The sequence below is a fragment of the Oryzias melastigma genome, linkage group LG10, assembly GCF_002922805.2.
Source record: "Oryzias melastigma strain HK-1 linkage group LG10, ASM292280v2, whole genome shotgun sequence".
NCBI classification, from domain to species: domain Eukaryota; kingdom Metazoa; phylum Chordata; class Actinopteri; order Beloniformes; family Adrianichthyidae; genus Oryzias; species Oryzias melastigma.
In genome coordinates this window covers 13,416,140-13,440,426 of record NC_050521.1, presented here as the reverse complement: position 1 = coordinate 13,440,426, position 24,287 = coordinate 13,416,140, and the positions used below count along the sequence as shown (strand labels likewise).

General features: G+C 39.8%; 4 protein-coding genes across 10 annotated transcripts in view; 1 reads left to right on the top strand and 3 right to left on the bottom strand.

Annotated features, from left to right (window-relative positions):
- LOC112153194 (serine/threonine-protein phosphatase 2A 55 kDa regulatory subunit B gamma isoform) overlaps positions 1-5,644 on the bottom strand; it is a 19,896-nt gene extending 14,252 nt beyond the window's left edge. Inside the window, exons 1-3 of one of the 2 annotated variants that reach the window (XM_024283175.2) lie at positions 5,352-5,643; positions 4,699-5,053; positions 1,561-1,717 (exon numbers count right to left, since the gene is read on the bottom strand). In XM_024283175.2, the coding sequence (XP_024138943.1) occupies positions 1,561-1,642 (82 nt within the window). In that variant the 5' untranslated portion in view covers positions 1,643-1,717; positions 4,699-5,053; positions 5,352-5,643. Of the gene's footprint in view, positions 1-1,560; positions 1,718-4,698; positions 5,054-5,351 lie in introns of both variants that reach the window. The other variant, XM_024283176.2, reaches the window with a different exon arrangement.
- Positions 5,645-11,114: 5,470 nt separating this feature from the next.
- Positions 11,115-19,000, bottom strand: LOC112153136 (zinc finger protein 334). Of its 4 annotated transcripts, none has more exons than XM_036213919.1 (8): positions 18,394-19,000; positions 17,630-18,004; positions 17,370-17,497; positions 16,634-16,694; positions 14,192-16,481; positions 13,883-13,965; positions 13,659-13,761; positions 11,115-12,880 (listed from the first exon to the last, which is right to left on the bottom strand). In XM_036213919.1, exons 5-8 carry the CDS (start codon positions 14,466-14,468, stop codon positions 11,916-11,918), a joined length of 1,428 nt encoding a protein of 475 aa, XP_036069812.1. In that variant the 5' UTR covers positions 14,469-16,481; positions 16,634-16,694; positions 17,370-17,497; positions 17,630-18,004; positions 18,394-19,000; the 3' UTR covers positions 11,115-11,915. The 4 variants fall into 4 exon arrangements, with proteins under 4 accessions (XP_036069812.1, XP_024138852.2, XP_036069811.1 ...); XM_024283084.2 differs by having other exon boundaries at positions 13,883-14,001; positions 18,394-18,994; XM_036213918.1 differs by having other exon boundaries at positions 13,883-14,001; positions 18,556-18,994.
- Positions 19,001-19,871: 871 nt separating this feature from the next.
- Positions 19,872-20,808, bottom strand: mif (macrophage migration inhibitory factor). The gene is made up of 3 exons (XM_024283092.2): positions 20,612-20,808; positions 20,225-20,397; positions 19,872-20,133 (listed from the first exon to the last, which is right to left on the bottom strand). The coding sequence occupies exons 1-3, from the start codon at positions 20,717-20,719 to the stop codon at positions 20,067-20,069; spliced, it is 348 nt and encodes a 115-aa protein (XP_024138860.1). The 5' UTR covers positions 20,720-20,808; the 3' UTR covers positions 19,872-20,066.
- Positions 20,809-21,839: 1,031 nt separating this feature from the next.
- The window catches only part of si:dkeyp-121d2.7 (zinc finger and SCAN domain-containing protein 2), a 5,850-nt gene continuing 3,402 nt past the window's right edge, over positions 21,840-24,287 (top strand). The window contains exons 1-3 of one of the 3 annotated variants that reach the window (XM_024283079.2): positions 21,840-22,143; positions 22,470-22,774; positions 23,526-23,848. In XM_024283079.2, the coding sequence (XP_024138847.1) occupies positions 22,471-22,774; positions 23,526-23,848 (627 nt within the window). In that variant the 5' untranslated portion in view covers positions 21,840-22,143; position 22,470. Of the gene's footprint in view, positions 22,144-22,405; positions 22,775-23,525; positions 23,849-24,287 lie in introns of all 3 variants that reach the window. The other 2 variants (XM_024283080.2, XM_024283078.2) reach the window with 2 other exon arrangements.

The window sequence follows — 24,287 nt, the reverse complement described above, 5'->3', positions numbered from 1 at the left end:
GATCAAAAAAATAAAATGAATGCTATAGAGAAAACAGAAAAGCCTCTATTTTGAAAGGAAGTGAGGCCAGGCCTGCAGATGATGCAAGTCTTCTTGCGGGTTGAATATGTCCTAAAATTTGTATTATAACTTATAATAAACAGTGTCTGAAATTAAATTTAGAAGTGTTTCAATCTGAAAAATAACTTTAAAGAAATGATACAAACACTACATCCATGCCATTTTTTTATTTGTAAGAATAAGCCACTTGTTTGTGACCACAGTTGGAGAAACTGCTGTAAAGAAATAATTGATTTTTGCTTGTTGCTTTGGGACACAAAAATGATCATTTTCATCAAAACTTAAGAACCTAAGAAATGTATTAACTTAAAAAATTGCAAATACGATCAAATATTTAATTATATTTGATTATAACTGACTTCTGTGGAGTGCTGCAGAAGAAAGCAGATAGCAGGAGAAGGGGAAATCCTTTTCACTGAGATTTCTATAGGGACAGAGGGGAGCAGACTTTCCAATTATAGAAATTTTAGCTCTGGGTAAACACAGACCATTAAATACGAGCCAAGAACACACACTCCATAAAAGCGAGGACAAGCCGCCACTCAGCAGGAGATGGCCGTGTGTGTGTGTCAGCCATGCTGTAGATCAAGCATCCCACATATTCTGTGTGTGCGCACAAGAACGTGTGCTCAATTATTCTGTGGAGAAATAAAGGGGATGGAGGGAGCGAAACCAAGTAGAGACTGCCGGAGGGAGACATTAAATTGATCCCTGTCCTGCAGTTTTGGAGTTATCTGGGAAAAAAAGCTGCAGCGTGTGTTTGCAGTAGAGGTACACATGTGTGCAGAGGAGTGATTTAAGCCCGGCGCAGCAGGAAAACCGCCATTTTTTTTTTTCAAATGCACGTCAATACACTAGCGGGAGCCTAATGGTTATAGACACAAACAATTAGAATCAAAAGCCAAGCCAGCTTCTGCAGGTGGGGCACACCTGTAATCCTGTTTTATCTGCTTGAATGTCTATGAGTTCTTTGGAAATATAATTTATTTTTTATTTAAGTCAGAAGAATCATGCTGTAGCAGGAAAAAAGATTAAAGTGTGCTTCGCTTAAACCCAGAAGTATTGAAAATTAGGTGTTAACTCCTCATGAAAGAATATAATCCTCTCATAATATTTTGGGGGTTCTCTCCTCCACTTCTGCTTGCTGCTCTACGTTTATGAAAGCAGAAATATCAAATTTTTGTGGCCATCCAATCTATTTTAAGGGAATTAATCATACATATTCCTTACAGAAGTAGGCAGGTTGAGACAAAAATAAAACGGTAGATGCAAAAATAGATCACACCAAAAGGATGAGTAAGACCGACTGAGACAAAGAGATGTTTAAGATATTTATAACATTCAGACTGGAGGGAGACGTCACCTGACACACATATCTAATGACACACTTTTCCTCCAGACACGCTCACACATCCGCACACATGAGCTCTCACTCACTCTGGGGTCCCGAATACCTGACACAGATATGACCTTCAGGGTAGAAGAGGTTATGGCACACACCTTCTGTGTAAGAGGCAAACGGCTCAGGCTCCAGAGAAAGGGTAGTGATGTCAGAGCACAGGACCTGGATGGGGCTCAACATCTTTGGGGAGGACTCCAGGGTGGAGAGGGGTGGACGGGATGGGCGGAGCTCTTCAGGCTATAGCCAGGAGCAGCCCTGCAAGAGGAGCAACGATGGAAAGGAGGGGAAAGGAGGGCGACAGGAGGGAAGGAGGACCGGGCAAGGTTAAGGGTGGGGACTGAGTTACTACATCACCACATTCGGTCATGAGTACTCACAAAAGAAAGTCTGCTGGTAATGTATTCATGAATACATCGTTTCTATGTTACATGAAAAAGTCACACTTGGGGGTTTGGCAGAAAGGTTAGGACGATATGGGGGAATGAAGAGAGAAAACCAATGGGAGGTATGTTGGATATACTGTTTTAAATTAAATGCTAGATTTTAAAAAAAAAGTTCAAAAATTTAGAGGCTTTTATTCAACTAAATATAAAGAAAAACTAAGAAAATTGTCAAAAAGTTACTGAAAAAATAGAAAATCATGACATATTCTGTCTATTCTGTGATTTTTACTTCACAGTTACAATTTGATGTAATAATTTGTTCTCACTCAGCTGGGGAACATTCTTCTTTGATGCTTCAAACATACAAAAAAACGACTCCACTGTTGAGTCCAATGAGGTCAACGAAACGAATCATCTCCAAAATGCGAGTTTAGCCAAATCACCCAAAGCAAATCAGTCCTTGACGGGACCCAGATGTTCTGCTCTTTTAAGGAAAGAAGAAGAATCTGGAACAAAGGACAGCCTGGTAGAGTTTAACAACTACCAGAAGTTAAATCTGATTTATGCTGGCGATGTCGTCAAACTCTCCTGATGGTAGGACGAATAGTTGGAATCTACTGCAAAGTTTACAAAAATCTGTGAGAGCTAGGACGGTATGAAAATAAGTATTCATTTAAGCTTTTCCTTACATGATGTATCTGTCACTCAAAGATAACAGTATTTTTTCAATGAGGTTCATTTTAAAAAGTAGAGATGAAGTCAACAGCTGTATGATTTCATCCATTTATAACAGATTTTTAACCTGAGGGGATTCTGAATACTTTCTTTATGCAAATTTCCACGTTTCACTTTTTTAAAGAGAAGTTTGCTTGCGAAAAGTGTACAAACTAGCTGTATTTGGGTGTGAATTAAACAACAAATCATTTAACAAAACAAATAGTTTTTTTCTTTATTATTATTATTTAAGCGCGCCTTAGAAATAAGTGAAAAATGCTTAACCCACTGGCTGATTTTCCTTAAACAAGACAAAAAAAGATTGCCAATGGGACAAAAAAAAAAGGTCTTACCAAGAATTCCTATTTTGAGAAAAAAATTAGTCACTATAACATGTTTCCTCAAACTAATACTTTTTTGCTTTTGTAAAACCTTCTTGATAAGATTCTTCTTTTTGGAAGACAGATATAAGATATTTTTACTTTTTTAAAGATTCAATTTTTTTTGTGAAAAAAATACTAAAGAGGCAAAAGAAAGACGTGGACAGAAGAAAAGAGGACATTAAAGGGAGGTCAAGCAGGACCTTGAGGGAAGGGGAGCCTTCAAGAGAGAACCTATAGAGCCATTATCATTCATTCCCACACACCAAATCCTGCCACGCGTGTACACACACACACACATATATATATATATATATATATTAATAAGAAATGCACCCTACTTCCTTACTTATGAGTTCTAAATGAAACACAAGAGTAAAATAACAAATCAGGTAAAAGTATGAAAACTGAAAGCTCCATCATTTCCTCTGACTCCATCACTCTTTCACACACAATCGTTTTCAAGCTGCATTTTTGGAGGATTGTTTGGCACCACTTGAGCACTGGGCAATGCTGCTGTTGAAAGGGGGCAGTGGGGGATGGAAAAGAAAAAGAAGAAGAAGAAGAGAGATGACGTGAATGTAGATGTAATGCGGCGCTAAGAGGCCTGGATGACAAGAATGATGCAAAGGAAATGTTTTAACTGTGATAAAATAAAAAATATACCTTTAATTGTCATCAGAAGGATTTTTTTTGGTAATACACCAATCTAAATTCCCTGCTGTTTCACCTTTACTTCACTCTCTGACCATCATCCCAAATGACATGTCCATCTTGACGTGAACATATCAGCAATTCACCCTGAATAATGTCCGTGTCTGCCTGAGATGTGCAGAATAATTAATACTGCCATTATTGGTGGGCGGAGACAAGCTGTCAGTCATCCTGGCCAAGCATGAAGAGCATCATGTTTATCACCATTGACTGTTTCTATGGCGATAGTAGATGGGCGGTGGATGTCTACATTCATTTTTCAAAAGAAAAAAAACAGATTTTTCACGGAAGATCATTGAAAACAATAAAAAGTAGAGAACATTTTTTTTTTTAGAATTACGGATGAGCATTTACAAAGCCGTCAAGAGTAGCAGATAAACCCTCTGCCTGAGCTAATTTATCACACACCTGAGACACAGAACGCTTCACTTATAGTGAAATGAGAATCCTTAATTAAACTGTAACATCCATAACCCTGAAATGATGATGTGGTGTGAGAAGCACAGCGAACGAGATCCTTTTTAAAACAGACACAAGGTAGGAAGCTGAGGAGAGTAATATAGTGTTGATATTCAAAACAGGAAAAACTATTTAATTGTGTGGTTTGCAGGATTTTTTTTTTTTTTGCTATACCTATAAAGAGAGCTGATTCAGTCTGACAAATGCAACATAGAGGAGATGAGGAACTCTCTCGGGATCTGAGGCATAGCATGCAGCTCAATAAATCTTAAAAAATGCGGTGCAGCTTCCTATTTCTGTCTGCAATACAGATATTTTTCAAGATAGTCAATCAGAATCCCACTTGGACACAGTTTTGAGCACTGTAGAAATCTAGATGTTGATTACAAACTTAATAAAAACGAAGAGTGCTAAAACAGTCTGCAAAATTAAGGGGAAACGGAGAAAAAAGTTAAACATATGCTTAAATACTTTATCACAGAGCTTACAGGAGATTAAGAAGATTACTCTTGTTCTGACCTGCTGTTTAGCATTCACTCTCTGTCACACACACTTCTGGAGCCTCACGCAGCTTCCCTCTTCTTACCATCAGTCACATAGTTGTGGTCGGGGAGGAAGCCGTGGTGGTTGAGCGTCGGTGAAGCGTCAGTGTCTTCGCCCATCAGCAGGGCTGGGTGGAGCGCCCGCGTCGATGGGGCAATCTGCTGGTGTTAGACTGGTGGTGGTGGAGGGGATGGTGGGGATTCTGTCCAGCCCAGCGCCCATGCTGCTGCTGCTGCTGCTCGCTGACGCCTCCTCAGCACAGGGGCGTACAGCCAAGCATCTTATCCTTAAAATGAGGATGAAGGGGCGTAGGGCAGGGAACGGCGGAGGTAATTCCAAAAGGAGGGATGGCAACGATTAGGAGAGCACGCAACCGCTTCTGACAGCTGGAGGAAAACCTACAAGGGGAGGATGGATGGAAACCATGGGCTTGATTAGAGATCACTCATGCAGCGAGAAAAACCAAGTGTGCCACATGTCTACCCTGCAGTTACAAAGTACAGGTGTGGCCAGATCATGCAAAGAATAAAGTCTGATCAGTATTAGATTATTCAAAACAGAGAGAGGAGATGGAGAAGATGAGAGAGGGGGGATGGGAGGGGAGAAGGATGAGCCGAGCCCGGCAGGAGCATCTGCAGTGCTGCTGAATCTGCAGAGGCATGGACCCCGTAACGAGTGGGATGAACTGACACTCACCTACGTGCTCAACAGTGTGCAGGTCAGATGCTCCTCAGAGAATACTCCATAAACGATCTGCGTTGCTCTCTGCCGTGGACAGTGAGAGCTGGGGTTTCTCTGCTGCTGTAGAGCGGGGAGGAGAATCCTGCTGGCCCTGCACTCTGCTGCAGTTGCTGCTTTGGCGTATCTGTGGAGAGCGGTGTGAGAGGTAGGGAGAGGGGGAGGGAGAATATGAGAGGATCTGTCCTGCTGTGCTGGTACGTGTGGATGATGCATCACCGGAGGCCCTGCCCTCTGGCTGACACAGCCAATCGGCACAGACCTGAGTTCTTCCCGACCACTTACTGCAGGTGATTAACCAGAAACAGAAAGGATGGACGAGCGGATGTGACTGGGTCTTTTAGGGTTGTGATTAATTAGAAAGAGAGCAGAGCGACCAGGGGAGGAGATCAGACAGTTCCACTTGACTTGATGCTGGTGGGAACCACAGTAGAGTGACCTGCAGACCGTAGACATGATTAAATCAGCAGATAGCCAACAATCTGACACAGATACTGCAGAGGGAAGTTCCCTCTTGCAGCCTCATCTTATTAAACCTTCATTCTGCAGATGTTTAAGTTAATCTTTCATGGTGGAACTGTATTTTTCAAAAACCTTGTTTTTCAACATTTATCATATTTTACTAAATAGTTTAACTTATCTTTGCTCTACACCTTTCCAAGCTTTTCTCAAAATCAGCAGTCGAAAGTTGTATTAATAACAGCGAGGATCCAGAAATGAGGAAACTTCTTTTGGTCCATATTTTAAGTAATCAAAAAACTTGATTTCAGAAAAAAAATGTTAATTGCACAGTAATTTTTGGTTCAATTTTAAAGATGTTATTTTAATGTTCAAAAAAAGTTAGACTGGCATTCTTTTTTCATTATTTTGTAAACAAAACTTGGATTTATGTTCTAAGAAAAAGTGCTAGTTTTACATTTTATGAGAATTTTTTAAGATGAGCCAACTTGTATTAAGATGGTATTCTTATTTTGTAATACAAGTCTTTCCCATTTATTGCACTGTTTTAATTTCTAACCACAACAAAAAATGAACAATAAATAATAACATATAACTTAAAAAAAACATTTATTTAGAACTAACAAAAAATACTCCCAAACATTCAGTCTGAAGTATTACCATCCAACAGTTTGCTTTATTTTTCCTTTTTTAAATGATTGTGTGGAATTCCTTTTTCCTAGATTTTAATATATTATCATGAGATCGTTGCCAAGTAAAAGTTACTTGCTGCATGGACACATAATTTCACTATTCAAAGAGAAACCACAAAATATCCAGCTAAAATGAAGATTCAGGAATCACATATATTTTTGAGTCTCTATTAAACTACAAGCATGGACAAAACGACGAAAGTAATTTTTTTGTTCTTTCCAAATTGTTCCTGAAACAGTTGTCCAGGAAAATTCTTGTGTGATTCAGGATTAGGAGAAGTAAAATGTCGTGACTGTGTTAGCATGAAGTGGATCTTCCCGTTCTCCACTGCCTACACTGCACCGAGCGATGGCTTAGCCAGCTACATGAAGATAATGTATATTTTTGACCCAAGCACAAGCAAAATCACAATTCAGACGCTGTCAATGGGATTTTTTAATAGATCCAAACTAAATGTGTGTGCTTTCTTACAGCTAGGCGGTAGAAGGAACTTTTATGCAATTTTCTACCTCCGACATCTGTGTTTTTATGCACTCAGTATACTCAATATACTCTAAACCTCTAACTTTTTCTTTTTTAAACTTTGATCTATTGACCTTACTAATAGCTACTGCAAACACCATCTGTGGGTCATTTAATGAAACTGCATCAAATTGATTTTTTATTTCTGAAAAAAGTCTCCAGCAGTCATTCCTGACAAAACATGACAGTTCTATAAAAATTCTTTGAAGGAAACAAGTGTATTTACAATTAAATGTATTACTTTGTTTTGACTCAAGAAATTAAACAAAATAGAACCACCCCAAATGTTAAGTACTTGTTTGTGGACATTGAGATGATTTCTGAAGGACATGTAGAGCTGGATTTTATAGTGCTTGGAAGAGTCGTCCATCAGCTTTGTTTTTCTGATGGTTAAAGATTTATCAGGCTTCAGCTCCTGCAGAGGTCTGAGGGATAAGTAGGATGAGGGAGCAACGCCGTTAGCTGCTTCTGGAGCGTGACTCTGACATCTCTGACCTTCTCATGACAGCAGGTCAGCTGCTGGCTTCACAAACGGACAGATGGATGGAGTTTGAGCAGCTTGACTTTTTCGGATATAAAATTCTACCACATTTTTCAGTTTCAAGGCACTGTGTGGTGCCTGCAGGTGTTATTTTATTTTTTTTACTTTTGATGCTATTTTGTCTCAGAAACGCTTTCTTCACAGTTAATGATCAGAAAAAAGTTAAATTGGAGAAATATTGAACATTTTGTTATTCCGTACAGTGGCCTACAGTTTCCCCTATAAAAATATTCCTAAAAACGTTTCTATGGAAAGCATTAACATTTTTAATTTTCCAAAATGCTAAGAAAAAATGTAGACATCCTGTGCAAAATCTTTTCTTGAAGTGACTTTGTCAAAGCTCCTTTATTCCAGACAAGAACTTAACCCTGATTAAAATCCTGAAAATATCATAATGTAAAACGCAGGTACAGCTAATAGTCAAATTACTTTTTTTTCTTCTTTCAATTTTACTAAGGCCAATTAAAAACAGATCAGTTGGTTTCCAAGCCCTAGCTTTGACACCAGTGCATTAAGCAAATCCAATGGTAAATGAAAATGCAGCCCCCCTGAGGCAAATGGAATTGAAACCTAAATAACATTACCTTTTCTAATGGCTGAGTTGGATTTGTGCTCCAGGGGCTAATGGCATTTTTTTTAAGTTACATCTTTATTGGTGTAATTATAATTATAAATGAAGTGTTGATTCTACATCGTTTTTATTTTATTGATCTCTTTTTTAATATAAAAAATATTTTTATTCATGTTTTTTCATTCCTTAGGACCTTTAGATAGTCGTGTTAAGGAGCAGAATAAGACATATAAGATAGTTTCTCACTTACATGCTAATTCAAAAAGTATGGCATGAAATGGTAATTATGACATTATTCAATACAGTAACAGAAACATATTTTAAAGTCATTTCTTGTATATTTTTTATGATAGAGAATATTGAATTTCCACTATGATCATCTTTTAATTTTAAAAGCATTCCTAGTGGTATTTTATTTATGGTTGTGATGTTTTAAACCAAAATCTGAAAACCTGTATCATTTTCTAGGACATGGGATCAGCAAACCAGCTGCAGCTTGCTTAAAATTTGGCCCTCTTTCTATTTACACTCTCTCCCACTAGCTTACAGCCCCTCACTCCCCAACCTAACATTACTGGAGCAACAAAAACACTATTTTCATCAGAGTGGGTCTCTAAAAACCAATGTCAAATTTGTTGAACATAAATTCCTGATAACTCAAGTTTTTTACTAAAGGCTAATCATTTATAATCCCTAAAAGTCATATGTTTGACCATTGTTAAATGAGATAAAACACCCCCGTTCAGACACACACAGAGGTTTAAGTTGGCGTGGCGGCACAGCGTGGCCTGCCAGTGACAGTTGGTGCCATCACTGGTGCTGGCCGTCTGCCACCAGGCTTTAACCCTCTTTCCCAGAGAAAAGGGAGCGCCATTTATCCATCTTTCTCCAAGACTGCCAGGATCTCCCTCCCCCACGTTCTACTCACTCATGACCAGCAGCACCTCTGCCCTATCTGCCCCTCTAACTGTCCCTGCCAGCCTACCATTATATTTCACACAAAGCTCTCCATACGCTCCTCCACAGCTCATCCACTCCAGCAGCATTATGCACTCCGTCTGGGTTTAGAATTCATTATTGGAGTAAGTATAAAAACAGGAAAGAAAGTGGAAAAGCTGCACTATTGAAACAATAGAAGATTAGCTTTCGTATTCCTGCCTGTTTGCAAACTTATTAAGTTGTTGGAACTTCATATTTTTGCTTTTTACTAATTATTTTAGTCATTTCAACCTTCAAGTTTTTTTATATGAATTTCTAGATACATTTCCATGATTTGACCCAGTCAGAACAATGACAAATGTGCAGCAAAGTGAAAGAAACTTCTCAGGATGATTACAGGGCAGAGCAAAGATAAAAACCTAGATAACAAAAAATATTGGATATGTTTTGAAATAAACCATTTTGCAGGTGTATAAGAATATTTGAAAAATTCCTTGATACCTTTATTTTATTTTACGGCCCCAACCATGTAGATGTTGGAGTGGCGGTGAGAGCATTCTTTCTCTCCATGTTGGAAAATGAGTGTTTATGCTTGAGGTTGTTGGAAATTATTTTCTTGGGAGATTTGAGATATTTATGCTTTTTTTTTTTTTTTTTTTGGTGTCCAGTCACTTGCAGTAAAGCTTGTGCTTGCCTCTGATGACCTGATGCCTCTCTCCCATCCCACCCCCACTTGACTGTGCAGACGTGGAGTTGCTTAGCAACAAAAGACCAGCCTATGGAGAACACGCTGGTGCGTTCAGACTCTCTCTTTGTCTCTCGGAAAAACTTGGGAATCTGAAAGAGGGGGGAATGGTTTACTTCCACTTCACTCTTCCACCATGTCTGCCGGCGGTCTGACATTCAGTCGGACCTCGGAAGAAACTCGCGTGGGTGACAGCTTTCACAAGAAGCTGATCTGATCAGCAGAGTAAGAGCTCTGACACATAACTTTACACCTGGTGAAGCATTCGCACTGCCTTTTGAATAAAAAAAAATAACTTACAGTTAAAATCTAGCATAAAAATAAAGAGAGCAGCTTTGTCAGGATTTTTTTTTTAAATCCTGGTCTCCATCAGTTCATGAAGTGAGGAGCTTAAATACAGTCAGCAGATGATGGATCTGCCAGCAGGAGATCGCTAGGGTTCAGCACAGTAATGGAAACCTGTTTGAGCCCATAAAGAACGCTGAGACTGGGGTAATGGTTCTTCTGGCATTTTACTATAAAGCTGAAACCTAAATGGAAGAATGAAATAGCTCATGCAAAGTGACATTTTAGTGATAAAAACAGTTTATCCTGAACAGGGCTTGCGAGGGATAATATATCTTTAAAAGTTTCTGCACGAATCAAAACATTTTTAAGCTGTTGCCTTCTTGTTGTATGGAGAAAAAAGCTGCTTAAATCAAAAAGGAGATTACATGCAGATGAATGAAAACAAACAGAAAACACTGAATAATCTCCTTCTTTTTTAGGGACCCAAATCTTTTTACCCACGCACAAATTCATCACTTCAGATCAATGTCTGCAACTTTGATCAGCTGGGATTAGCCATCACTTATTAACTTTTAGATATAAAGGTTTGCCAATACTGAAATTCATCCACACAGATGCCCCTTAATGATCCCTTTTTAAAAAATTCAGTTTTAAATCACATCAGAAAGCAAGTGAGACACGCAAGTGACCTTTAAGGGGGAGGAGAGGTCATCAGATGTAATCTTTTTATCAGCAAACCGTGGACTCTGCAGCCTGGGGGGTAAATGCCCTGAGCAGCTCAGCAGTGGACTGTAAGAGATGTCAATTTTAACACAAACCACAGTGATATATCAGTAGAATTAAACAAAAATAAATAATTTGCTGCTCTCATTTCAATCTGAAGTTGAAATAATACCTGAAAATTAGTTTGAACAAATCTAAATAATCTACAGATCTTTTTACCATTAATATTGATGGGCTGGATTGCACTGTGAAAATTTAATATCTCACATTTATCACTTTCATTCCAAACTTCTTAAGTCGTACAATGTGAACAGCATGATGTCACAAAAACATACAGAAAGGAATATTAGTGTCATCAAATGTGAAAAAAGGGAAAATGTTATACTGCCCCCTGGTGTCCAGAAAAGACCAGTGCAATAAATATAAATGTTCCCAAGTTCTTTTAACTGTGCAAAAACATTGACAAAAATATTACTTTCATTTTTCTTTAAAAATGCTATTTTCATTTTAATACAGTCAGAATCATTTCTGAAACCTTACAGTTTATAAAGAGAAGTTACATTGAACATTGAACATTTCACACAAACCACATTCAAAAGAAAATAATGCACTTTATTCACTTCAAAAATGGTTCAGTAGCCTTTGATGACAAACAAGTTTCTCTTTGCAAACACTTGACCATTCTTTCCGCTGTTGCGACCCCTGATGGGATAAGCAGAATGGTGAACTTTTATTATAAAAAATAAGGGCCTTTGGTTCAAAAGGAATCTGGAAATTCAGAAAATGAAAACATAACTAAGTCTGAATAACTAAACTTTGGTGATGGACAGTGCATCAGGTTTTGAAGCGTTCCAAAAATTTCCTTTTAATAACTTAAACTTCCAAAGTTTTGGTGTAGTCATGTTAGGAAGAGAACGGCCTTTTCGTGAATGCATTAATCTGAATTTTGGATAATTCCATATATCAACTTTAGAATTCAGTTCAGAATTTCCAAGTGCAGCGTTACATGTTTCTCCATGTTTTTAAATAAAATAATATTTTCTAAATGGGACTAGAACCCATTTCAGACTCTGGCTGTTCATCCACGTAGTACGGATCTCCCTGATGGACTCTGTGATTGTGCACCCTCAGGTTCCCCCTGTGGGCAAATCTTTTCCCACACTCTTCACATGCAAAGGGTCTTTTTCCCATGTGAACGTCCCGCTGATGAGCCCGCAGGTTACCGCTGCGGGCAAAACGTTTACCACACTGAGCACATGCAAAAGGCCGCTCTCCTGTATGCGTGCGAGTGTGCACCGTCAGCTCGGATGGTGTGAGGAAGCTTTTGTCACAGAACTGGCAGGGATGCAGTCGGACTCCGGTGTGCCGTAAAAGGTGTCTGCGTTGGTGGGAGGGGTAAGCGAAGCACTTGGTGCAGTAGGGACAGGTGTAAGGCCGTGCATTTCCTTCACTTTGAGCTGGAAGGTGACCGAGATTGTTGGTGGTTCTTACAGCAAGAGTGTGTGATTGCAAAGAGTCTCTGCTGCCAGAGCTTGTGATCCGCCACGAGCGACTGTAAGGAGCTGAGGTCACTCCATCCTCTCTGTTTTGCCATGGCGATTCACAAGAGGGCACCTGAGGATTATCCTCCCTCTGTCCAGCATTATTCTGCACTGCGCTCTGGCCGGAGTTCTGGTTCTCAGAGTGCTGATCCAGGAAGTTAAACTTGTTATCATCGTCTTTGGAATTGTCCTCTGATTGGTAACCAGACTGAAAGCTGGATGGTGCTGTGGCAGCAGTGCTGGTTAAAGCTGAGCAACCGATACCGCCAGCCAGCAGATTCTCCTGGACCGAAACCCCATTGCTGGTGGCACTCTGTCCTGGTACCCACTCTTTTGGTGGAGTTACACTGAGATCAGGCCTAGGAGAGCAGCACCCACTGTCAGATATGGACAAAAAAGGGAGGCTGGCTTGATCCTGAGGTGGCATGTGGTCGGTTTTGCAACTGCTTTGATCCCAGTCAGAATCTAATAAAAAACAGAGAAAGAAATGTAATTAAACATTTTTCAGAATACTTTTAGCTGCAAAATCTAAATTTTAAAGTTCACAATGAGTGTTGGAATTTTAGCTAAAATAATTTGTGCATTACTAGAGGTTCCCTAGATAGAAGCCTCAAACAAATCTAAAAAAAAAAAATTTCATTTGCAGACATACGATTGTCAAAAAGCTGCATTCATACCTCTCTGCAACACACACTTCTGCATTCAAAATTGTTTCATACAAACATTTCTAAGACCATTTTTTGGCTCTACATACAAAACTCAAGGCCATTGAACGTGCATTGAAAATTAAACAAGGTTGAACTTTTACTAGTCGGGGACTCAGATTTGGTAGTGACGAATGGATGGTGTCCCCTTATTATTCACGAAGGTGCCAAGTGTTTGAAAATGGATCATGGAGGATAGCTTAATAGCTGTATTTTGTGCCCAGCTGGAATTATATGACACAACATTTTTAATATATCAATACAAAGCTGTGAAAGAAAAAGCCTGGAGTAAAATTGACAAGAGTTGCAGCGCTTTGATGTTTCACACCAAGCGCCTTCCAAGTGTAGGTGGTACTCTAGAAAACAGAAGAAAAAGAAGAGGAGGAACCTCCCTGCTCAGTGTGAACACCACGGACTAAATTTGCATTCAAGAACTCACCTAAGTGTGTTCTTGAATGTGCTGTGTATGTAGCTTTACACATGTGCAAAGTGTGTAACATCTTTGAGAAAATTATCAATAACAAATAAAGTTTTCTAACGTTTGTTCTTAGGCTGTGTAGCAGGAAGGACATCAATCAAAGTGTGATCCTCATCTGGAGCTTGGACGGTAACTGATCCCATCTTAGACTCCAATACAACACACTGCAAAAGATGAAAAAACAACAACAAAACAAGTAAAGTGATCAGTAAAAATAGAGTTCAAGAGTCAAATTTATAGCATCTCTTTTAACCTTCAGGGATTAGGAGCAGGACAGAATCTGACCTCACGTTTCAGGGCAGCTCTATCCAGATCCACCTCCTCCTTTTTCAGTTTGCTCAGGCTCTGACTGAGTCTTTCCTCTGGGTCTGTTTGAGAAAACACCTCCTTTCTCAAACAAAAGCCTGGGCAGAAAAAAAATTAACTTAATTGATTTCAATAACCCACATGTATATATAATAATGTAATTTATCATAACTTAAGGACTAGTGCATTTTTAGTTGCAAATATTTGGAAAACTTTAATTCAATTACTTAAATGAAGGATAAATATTTCTCTATTTTGTCCTACTTCCGGGTAACACAGCTCAAGCACCTGATGTTGTGGGAGTCTGCTGTCTGAAGTTCCCTTCCCTTTCACCCGATGACACCTCCTTCTCCTCCCTCCATCCAGCCTTGATCTTCGGCCTCCTCTCGACTTTCTCCAGCTTGCAGCGGAGGGCTGAGATCTCCTCCGCCTTCAGCGTCAGCTCCGCCTGGTGTTCGCAGAGGCTGCTCTCGAAGATCTTGGCGATCTCGCACACGGCCGCGGCCAGCAGCGAGTCCATGACTGCGGCCAGCTGAGCGTGGAAAGCGCTCCGCGCGGTCTCCATCTTTTTTTGTTGCAAAGATTCGTTCACCACCGCGGTTTCCTTAAATGATGCAGCTAGGAGACTCCTCAACCTTAACTCGGGTCACCGCCATGCTACACTGAGCACAAATAATTCCCAGCAGCAACAATTCACATAGTTTTTAAAATAAACTTCCGCGGCTGAATCTTTCTGGTTGAAGAAATAGTTCAGCTTCTTGTGCACGAACAATATACTATGAAATAAACCACGAAAAAAAGACTCTCAGTTTCAGCCAAATATAGAATATTTGCTGCTCAAATTTGGTTCCATCTTCCTTTTTTATGAGCATGATAACCTCTACGAAATTCTCTATCCGGTGTGGAGCCCCAAAACGAAGCACGAAAACTGGCTTTATCGACTAGCAATATAAAGGTTAAAGACAACAAAATCATGTACAAAATATATGTAAAAACTACGAACTGGGGAGCCAATGTTCATATGTCTTCAATGAATAATTGTGTAGTAACAGAAATATTTAAGTACCCGTGAGAAGGAAACAAAAACATTTTTGCTAGCAGGTTGGTACCTGAGATGTGGTCACGGCAGCAGAGCAAATCTCGCGAGAAGACAATGTATGTAATTAAAGCTGCAAAATCTGAAGGGGAAACACCACATTGTTTCAAAGATAGATGAAAGCAGAAACTTTTTATTAAAACGTGTCAATTAACCATGCTTGAACCAAAAATAAAAAAATAAATAAAATCAATTTCACAACAACATACAATTGCTTTTGTCATGCAAACAAAAAAAGCAGAAATGAAGATATGACAAATTGTAACTAATTTTTATATTAGGAAAAGAACAGTTAATACAACTACACTGTGCTCTAAACCAAATCAGATCAGCTTATTATGATAACCAAGACAGCATTGTGGATATTGGCTCAAAAACACTTTAACATGAAATATTAAAATAAAACGTTTGTAAATGATACATTTTCCTAAACAAGGAGGGAAAAGGCATGCACAAATAATGAGAACGTTATTTTTATAGGGTTCAGTTACAGTTTCAAGTGAAAAGGCTAAAATGACTTAAAAAAAACGTATGCAATTTTTAAAATACATACAAACATATTGGGGGTTAAAAAAAACTGACTAGAAACTGTTCCCTTCACCACTCGTTCTAATAATAATAATAATAATAGTAAACTTTATTTATATGGCGCCTTTCTGGGCACCCAAGGTCGCCTTACAGATAAAAAACAAAACATAGTATACAGCTTCTACCATGGATGTAACTTATCCAGAAACTGGATTTCAAGCAGCGCTGTGGTAAATCGTTTTCCTAAGGAGTTTTGAAAGGAGATGTTTGATGTGCGAGACATTTCCAATTTCGCAGGAATTCCTCTTGTTTTTGCCCCAGAGCTTTACTTGGATTCAGATTTATGGTATAATTTACAGTGATTAGTATACTGGGATTTGAAGCGAAAGTTTAGGGAACAGGCACTACAACTGTAAGGCTTCTCTCCTGTGTGGATGCGATAGTGTTCTATCAAAGCAAATTTGTTTTTTATGAATTTCTGACACACAGAGCAGATATACCCATTCTTGACTTGTTCTCCACAGCTTTGGTATGCAATTTCATGTACTTTTCTGCATTTCTTGCCAACTTTTTTTGGTCCAGTATTTCGCTTTAAATCTTGATTTTTGGAAATATCATTTAGGTTATCTTCTACATCTTCCAAGGGCTGGGTCCATCCAAGGTCTTCCTTTGCATCTTCTGGCTTGCCTTTGATTTTGTGTTTTCTCTGTTTGTGCTTTTCAAGGGTCTGGGCACGCCTGAATCTTTTTGGACACTTTGTGCACTGGAACGGCCTTTTCTTTCTCTCTCCTTTCTCCAACCTTGTGCTCTTTCTTAACCCGGAGCTTGAAATATCTATGAAGTCTTCCTGATTCAGCTGTTTGAACAGCAGCCTGAGCTCGTTTTGCATCCGACTTCCTTTACCACGAGGTCCTCCTTTCTGAGCGGGCTTTGGGATCTCACTTGCATCGGCAACTGGAAGGAGTATATGTCAATCATACAAGTAATTTTTAAAATATGTAATTTATTTTTTATCTATAAATGCAAGGTTAATAATTATTTAGCATCCATCAGTAAAGAAAAAAGCAAAAATAAATACATTTAAAAATGCATGAAAAGAAACTCACGCTTCCTGGATTTTCTGCTGTCATCACTGGTTGTTTGGGGACTGCCAAAGTTGTTGACACTCTAAAACACAGCAGTTGTGATCTTACTTTGTGGCTTTTTTAATGAGAATAAGGTCTTTAGGAAACATCAAATGAGATGTGTGAACATTTAAAGACCCACTTTGATGAAAATCATCTTTTTAACTGGTTTGCAAAGGTGCAAAGAGGAAGCCGACTTTCTGCACATTCAATTGCTACAGAGCTCCAAATTTCATGTGACCTGCAGATGAGCCCAAGTACAGTACGCAGAGAGCTTCATGGAATGGGTTTCCATGGCTGAGCAGCTGGATCCAGGCTACACATCACCAAGTGCACCATTTTTGTTGCACCAGGAACATTGGGGCTGTAAGCCTAGTGTGTTGATGGACAGATAACCGGATGTAGAAGTGGACTTATTCCACACCAACAGATCAGAGGTGAATTTACAATAAACTCCTGCCACTCTGCAGAACCTATGTCCTAGAAATTGAGGGGGTTTTGGGGGGGCTAAAAATGGCATAATCATAAATAAAAGACCACTGGGAATCCTTTTGAAAACAGATCAAAAGATTAATTGGACATGGACTTAAAAGCTACTTCAGGCACATTTGTTAAGCGAAACTATGACAACAGGCAAGAGGACATTTGATTCTTCTTTACAAATACCACCAGGATTCAAAGGACGGTCATTTAATTTTTTTCCCCCTCAAATACTCACTTCCTTTTTGACCATGGGAACGTGGCAGAGAGGGATGGAAAACTCCCGCAGCCTGACGCTGGGACAAAACGCTTCATCTTGTTTGGCCAGAACCTCAGTGCCAAGTGGAGCACACCAGTCATCAGGAACTGCACAGAGAGATCATATAGATTTCACATACATTAGAACATTTTATGACTTTCACTGAATTAACCAGTTTTTTTGCAAGTGGAAAAATGTTGCATGGGAAGGAAAACAAATGAACGATTCATTCAGCATACCTTCAAAGTCTATTTCAGGAGCAGGGACGATCTCCTTCTCAACAGGGACCTCATTAGGAACATCTGGGACAATTTCAAGAATCGCTTGGGTTTCGTTTGCCGCCGCTGTACTGGGACCTTCCGCCTGCAGATCCTTCAGCCTCAGCTCTGCCACCTGTAGCTTTAATTTCAGCTGAGCAACCATTTCCTCTTTTTCAGACAGCTCTCGTTTATGGTCAGTTAAGGTGTTTTCGAATATGGACATTATTTCAAAGGCCGCTTTCCGCAAGGTGGCATCCATCGCTATGGTCACCTGGGCTCTTAACTTTCTCAGTAGAATTTCGGACATTGTGAAAGAGCTCCAGATCTCCAGTCCAGGGAGGTGCTTGTGAAGCTCTGGTGGTACAAGTCACATATAAAGAGGAAAATGCTTTATTAGAGGGATATTTAAAAAAAATGATATATATATATATATATATATATATATATATATATATATATATATAAAATCATCAGACAACGGGTGATATATATATATAACCTGATTTTCAATTCTCAAAAGACAATTCAACTGACCATGTATTATGCACATTAAATATGATACCTTTACTGTAAGCTAAACTACTGTTACTAACCTCTTCTGAAAAAATATGACTAAAACGCGTTCTAAACGTGATGTATGCAATATGTTGCTAAATCCTCACCGCAAGAATTTAAAGGGAAGATCAGCAAACACTAATGTAAACATGGCTATTTCACATGGCGGCAAACAGTCGATGAGTTACCGTTAGGCCGAAGATCTCCTTTGCTGCTCTCCGATTTGATGTTTTAAACTAATAAAAATCCTCCTAGTCCACGAACTGCTAACTTTACGTTTGTATGGTTATTCCTACAGCCGCCTTTCTTCCTAGTTTATCGTTTAACCCAAAAGACAGCATCAAACAGACCTCCACCGTTTTTCCGCCGAGATCCCGGTCACGTAGGAAGGGCTTCGTAAACGTGACGTCATCTTCCGGTCATTAAGGGGTTTGTTCTTCTAAAGTATTATTTATTCATATTTATTTTAAAACAAAAATAATCATGATACTAAAATGTTACTTCGGTAAACTTGTCAAATGTAATGCTAAATTAAAAATAAGTATTTAAGTACAAATAGCTGCATATACACAGCTTTGAATTTCTTTGGAGAAAAACCCCGCAACAATCTGTAGCTGCACTTGAATTTATGTATTTATTTCTTTTTGCTGTGCTTGACATCTATCACTTTTTTAGAATTAAATAATGCAAGCTTTTCCCGCCGCGCATTTTTATGACGTAGAGGGGAGGAAACGGGGGCGGGGAGAACACTTGTCTTCCGGTCATTTATTTATTTATTTATTTTAAAGCAAAAATCTTTAACATCAGAATCAATCAAGAAAAAAAAAGAAATCAGATCAAATAGTAGCAGTTCTGATATAACTTCTTGTAAAGCAAACGCTATTCTTGCATTTTTATTTTTTTAGTAAACTTTAGTTCAGTAAAATATAAATTCCTCAAGAAAATGTATATAAGTTATATTTAAAAAAAAGAAAAACTTAGTGTAAATAAAATGTTCCCAGCATTAAAACATTAAAAAACTAAATCAAACAATTTATCTTAAGGTAATCTAAAAAGTAGGATATTTTGTGTTTAACTAAATCTATATGCAAAGGTAATTTTATGCAACACCTGCATGCATGCATGCTATGATGACTTCTGACTTGTTTGATTTCTCAAAAGATGACAAATTAAGGAAGAACTTTGAGTCCACTATAATAAGGAATACATTCCAAAGCCCTCTTTGTAGATCTTACCAAGATGTTTAAGAATCTGGTTGCACTTTTGATGCCAAAAGGCCAAAAATTTGAATCCCACAAAAGGTCTGAAACCTCCCAAACAACATTTCTTGATAAGGACAACGTTGAACAACTCCTGTGAAGGATTTATGGAAACGGGGATTTACCTAAAAGGTCTTCAAAGAACAGTTTCTGATCTCCTCCCAGAAGGACCGACTGCAGACTCCTTTGAAATGTTAAGTTTATGACTTTACAACATCTGCATCCCTGAGAGGGCACAGACACTCAGCTCAGGACAAGCTGAGATGGAAATCTATGACCTTTCTTCACTAATAAACATTGTAAACATTCTGCAAAGAAAAATTTACTATCCATTTTGTTATGCTTTCACTAAATGATGGACAGTAGAAACCAGTATGATCTCTTAAAAAATGAAAACCAAATTTATGTTATTCTTTAACAAGGTTTGCTTTATTGCATTTAGATTGGACAAAAAAATCAGTGCAATGCACACACAAAAATTGATCTAGTTAAGTTGCAAAGTTTTTCCTTCGAGTGCTTCCCCATTTAAGCATAATTAACTTCACCCCCTAAAAGCAAGACATTTCTGGAATGAACTTCAGTATCTGTGACGACCTTCCATCTCAGCCAAATGTAGTGTTGTTCCAGGCCACATTGGCTGCATCCATGTCAAAAAAGTTAACATAAATCCTGAAAAAGAGACCAAAGAGAAACAAGTCGAGAGGGGCCCAGCAATGTTTATTAGAGGAACAATACACAGCCTGCTGGATTTACACCTTACCTGTCAGGAGAGATGCCCAGGTGTTTGTTGAGCAGTCCGCACAGCAGTTTGGAGTATTGCTTGTTGTGAGCCCCGCTGATCTTCCCGATGCTGTGGAGGGAGCAGAGCGCGCAGGGGTCTCCTTTCCCTCCGAACATCATCGTCTGGTCGGGGTTGATGAGCACTGCAATGTACTGAAGGCACAACACGTGTGAAGGCAGGAGAAGCAGGCCGCGCGCAAGACTCAGCCATTATCAGCATTCTCGTTAAAGTGACAAAAATGTTTACAATTTTAAACACAGTGACTCAAAATACTCAACATGACTCCTGGACTCACACACGTAGTCCAGATGAACGTGAGTAACACGGAGGACAGCGATCACTGTCCCGGAGGTGTCCATGGATTACCTGGGCGGGCTTCCCCATCGCCTTAGCCAGCTCCTCCGTGGCCTCGGACAGCAGGGCCGCCGGTACGTCGCTTTTAGCCACGTTAGTGTTCACCACAAACATCGGCATGATGACAGATTTCTGCGGTCTTCACAATGCAGACGACTCCGCTCACTGAAGTGTATAAACTTCTTCTTCTCTTGATGTGCTCTCACAAAATAACAATAAAAACAGGATAACAGCGCCCCCTTCTGTTCGGAAAGTAAACTGCGCTTTCTCCCTCCCATTTTCTACTGGAATTTTGTTAAAATAAATAAATTAATAAATAAATAAACAAACTAACTAACTAACAAAAATTCATACTCAAACATTTGATCCTAAACTTGTTGTATAAACAATGTTTCTTTCTGTTTTATGCACATCGTTTTGTGTTTCAGATAAGAAAACAGGATCTAATAATTACCTAATTTGATTTCTGACAAATATATTGATATATAAATACATAAACGTACTTGTAGCAAACATTTCTTTACGAGTTTAACTGTGAAATTAAAATAATATACTGAAACGATTAAAAACTTGAAACGTTTAAGAAAAATGTGACCTGAAAAATATGAAATGTCCTTTTTGCTTCTTATCTTTTATGGTTGTGATTAATAGGAAAATGCTTTGTCATTTTGTCTTCCTCTTCTAGTCATTTTTTTATCTTTTTGATTTATTTTATTGTTATTGCTTCTTCATTTTATTTGTATTTTTATTTTATTTGTTTATTTGCTTTTCATGTCATTTAATAACCTTTGCATTTTACAGAGTGATGTTTTTACTTTCAAGATTTCTTTTCTCCATATCCTTTCTCTTTTTGTTATTGCAAAGCACTTTGGTTTTCTGATGGCATTATAAAGGCTTAAATATATCAAGTTATTTCCTTCACTTTCTCTCATTACGTTTTCTTTCCATCTTCAAATAATGTTTTCATTCTAAGAGCAAAAAAGTCACATATTTTTGTACATTTTGCAACAGTTTTATGTTAGTTCATCTATTTCATAAATGTTTGGGAGTTTTTTTTCAAATTAAAAGTGAACTTTTTCATTAAATGATAATTAATCTTCTTGTTGTCATCACATTTGTGTTCATGTTTAGATCTCATTCTGTTGAAGCATCTAATCATTACCCCTTTATTACAATGTGCAATTTTAGGACAAAATAGTACAATTTTCAGTTTGTATCACCTAGTTTGTTTGTTTTTTTTTTTTGGGGGGGGGGGTCATTTCTGCCCTCTTTTGGGGACTTTGTGTTTTTCTGGTGCGGTTGCTCCTCACAGTCGGGTAATTACGGTACTGCGCATGCGCAGCTCGGTCTCACATCAGAAGCAGCTCTTAAGGAGGCGAGAAGGAAAACAGTGGCAGCAGAACGGCAGAGAAAGAGAAAGCTTAAGTTGGCCGCGTTTGTTTCATCGGCGTGTTGTTGAACTGCTAAGCTTTAGTTTGAAATCCAAACCCAAAGTGTGCCTTCACTCCACGCTCAACAAACTCGGCGGTTTTTCTCCCTTTAAGGTGCGTATCCAGACCCAGAGCTAATTTAGCAGAAGTGTTAGCACTTCCCGAAGCCGCTGCTGTTTTTCCTCTATTTTGATATATTTTCATCAATTCTTCAAGTTTACCAGCAAACTCGCCGGTTTAATTGATTGATTTTGAGTATCTAAAGTTCCGTGTCGCTTTCGGAAACATATAATCACCGTAGACTGAGTGAGCTTTGGTTGTCAAGATAGAAGAAAATGAGCTAACATTTAAAGTTGTGACGTATGAAATGGTTTAGATGGTGGAGACCGCGTGAAGATCTGTCGGTGACTCGGTTCCCCGCCGGTTCCCTCGCCGTGCAGGATGATGATGGAGGAGTCCGTGACCACGTTTGAGACGCACCTCACGGCCGTCATGGACAGCCTGATCCGAGCCTCCGTCTGCGAGATCTCCAAACTCTTCCAGGAGACGGTGAGCGGCTACCTGACGGAGCTGGCCCTCAACAGGAAGGAGACCGAGGCGCTCAGGCTCCGGCTGAAGCTCACCGAGAACAAGCTGAGGACGGAGCGCAAGTACGGGATGGGCTGGGCGGCCAACCGCCGCAAGGCTGGGCTGACGGCGGCGGAGGAGGCGGGAGGGAGGCTCAGGCGCAAAGTTGACCCAGCCGGTAACCGGATTCTCGTGGTCATACTGCTGTTTTTGGAGTGTGTGTGTGTGTGTGACCGAAATCCAGGCTTACATGGAGACACTTGTGTAGTCGGAACCATCTGGCAAAAGCTGATCTCCCCCCTCCTCCTTCTTCTTCTTTCCTCATCCGCCTCCTCCTCCTCCTCCTCCTCCTCCTCCTCCTCATGATGGCTCCTTCTGTCCTTCACCTCCCCCCTCTCTCTCCTCTTCCCACTGCGTTCAATCCCTCCCACTCCTCCCTCCCTTCCTTCCTGGCTGCCTTGCTCCTCTCCCTCCCCCCAACCTCCTTCTGGCTCCTTTCCTCCGTTCTCTTTTCTCCTTCATCTAACTGCACATGGACTCCTCCTCCGCCTCCTCTCTCACTTCTCTCCATCATCCTGCATAATTGCTTCATTTCTTTCTCCTCTTTTGCACCTCTTGTTGTTTTTTTTCTCTTCCTGCCCTCCTTCAATCATGTTTTTCTTCTCCTCCATGTCCCTTTTACACCCCCTCTCCTCAATCGCTCATCCTGCTCACTCCTCTCTCTCTCTCCTGCTCCCGTCTGCCCCTTCAAACCTCTCCATCTTCCGCATCTCCACCCTCTTTTCTCCTTCATCTTTCACTCCTCTGCCTTCCAATCATCTCCTCCCACTGATCTCACACCTCCACCGTATTTCACGTGCCGCCTCCCCGTGTCCTCTGTCTCTCCACCTTCCTCCCACCCGTCCTTCACCGTTCTCCCTTCTCTGCAGGAGGCAAGTCGAAAAGGAGCCCAGCAGCAATCTATAGCAAAGACTGGCCTGGAGGTGTGTGGGAGGAAAGTGGAGGAGGAGGAGGAGGAGGAGGAGGAGGTGGGGGAGGATGTGGCGGAGGAGCTCTGAGCGTGGTAGCAGGGCGAAGAGGGGGGAACGAAGCCAGAGAGATGTACCATGTCCAACTCCCCCGGGATGAAGAAGAAGAAGAAGAAGAAGAAGAGGAAGATGATGATGAGGAGGAGGAAGGGATGTTGGAAGATGAGGAAGGGGAGGGCGGCCACAGCGGTGAGGGGGAGGAGACAGCCAACATCAAAGAGGAGGTGAGGGAGACGGGCTTCCTCGGAGGAGGAGAAAGTGGCACAGCATCTCTATGCCGGTTCGGCAGCCTCCTCCTCACAGATGGGGGACGGTTGCGAAAAAGTTAAGCTTGATTTTTTTATTTATTTTTTTTCCACCAAATCACTGCAGAGATGCTCAAGTGGAGCTCTTCACATTTCAAGTACAGAAAGCCTTGACATGAAATTCTGATTCGCTATTCCTCCACGCATCCAAAAGGCAGACCTCCTTTAAAAACAGTCAGTCTTCTGATGAACGGTTTTCAAACCAAAAACTACAGTGGCCCGGAAGTCCAAATCACCCTATGCACAGAATATTAAAAAGCACAAGAACAATTAAAAAACCAAGCAAATACAAAAAAACAGTTTCATTTTGCCAATCCGTACTAAATTCCAAGGCTAAAACAAAAGTGTTTTTTTTTTT

Excerpts from the sequence above, each read along its gene's own strand:
- mif (XM_024283092.2), bottom strand. The coding sequence starts at position 20,719 with ATGCCGATGTTTGTGGTGAACACTAACGTGGCTAAAAGCGACGTACCG. Across the intron at positions 20,398-20,611 it reads CGATGGGGAAGCCCGCCCAG|TACATTGCAGTGCTCATCAA; the intron begins GTAATCCATGGA and ends TTGTGCCTTCAG. Across the intron at positions 20,134-20,224 it reads CTGGGCATCTCTCCTGACAG|GATTTATGTTAACTTTTTTG; the intron begins GTAAGGTGTAAA and ends TCTCTTTTTCAG.
- LOC112153136 (XM_024283084.2), bottom strand. The coding sequence starts at position 14,468 with ATGGAGACCGCGCGGAGCGCTTTCCACGCTCAGCTGGCCGCAGTCATG. Across the intron at positions 14,002-14,191 it reads GCAGACTCCCACAACATCAG|GCTTTTGTTTGAGAAAGGAG; the intron begins GTGCTTGAGCTG and ends TTTTCTGCCCAG. Across the intron at positions 12,881-13,658 it reads TACACAGCCTAAGAACAAAC|ATTCTGACTGGGATCAAAGC; the intron begins GTTAGAAAACTT and ends GTTTTTTATTAG.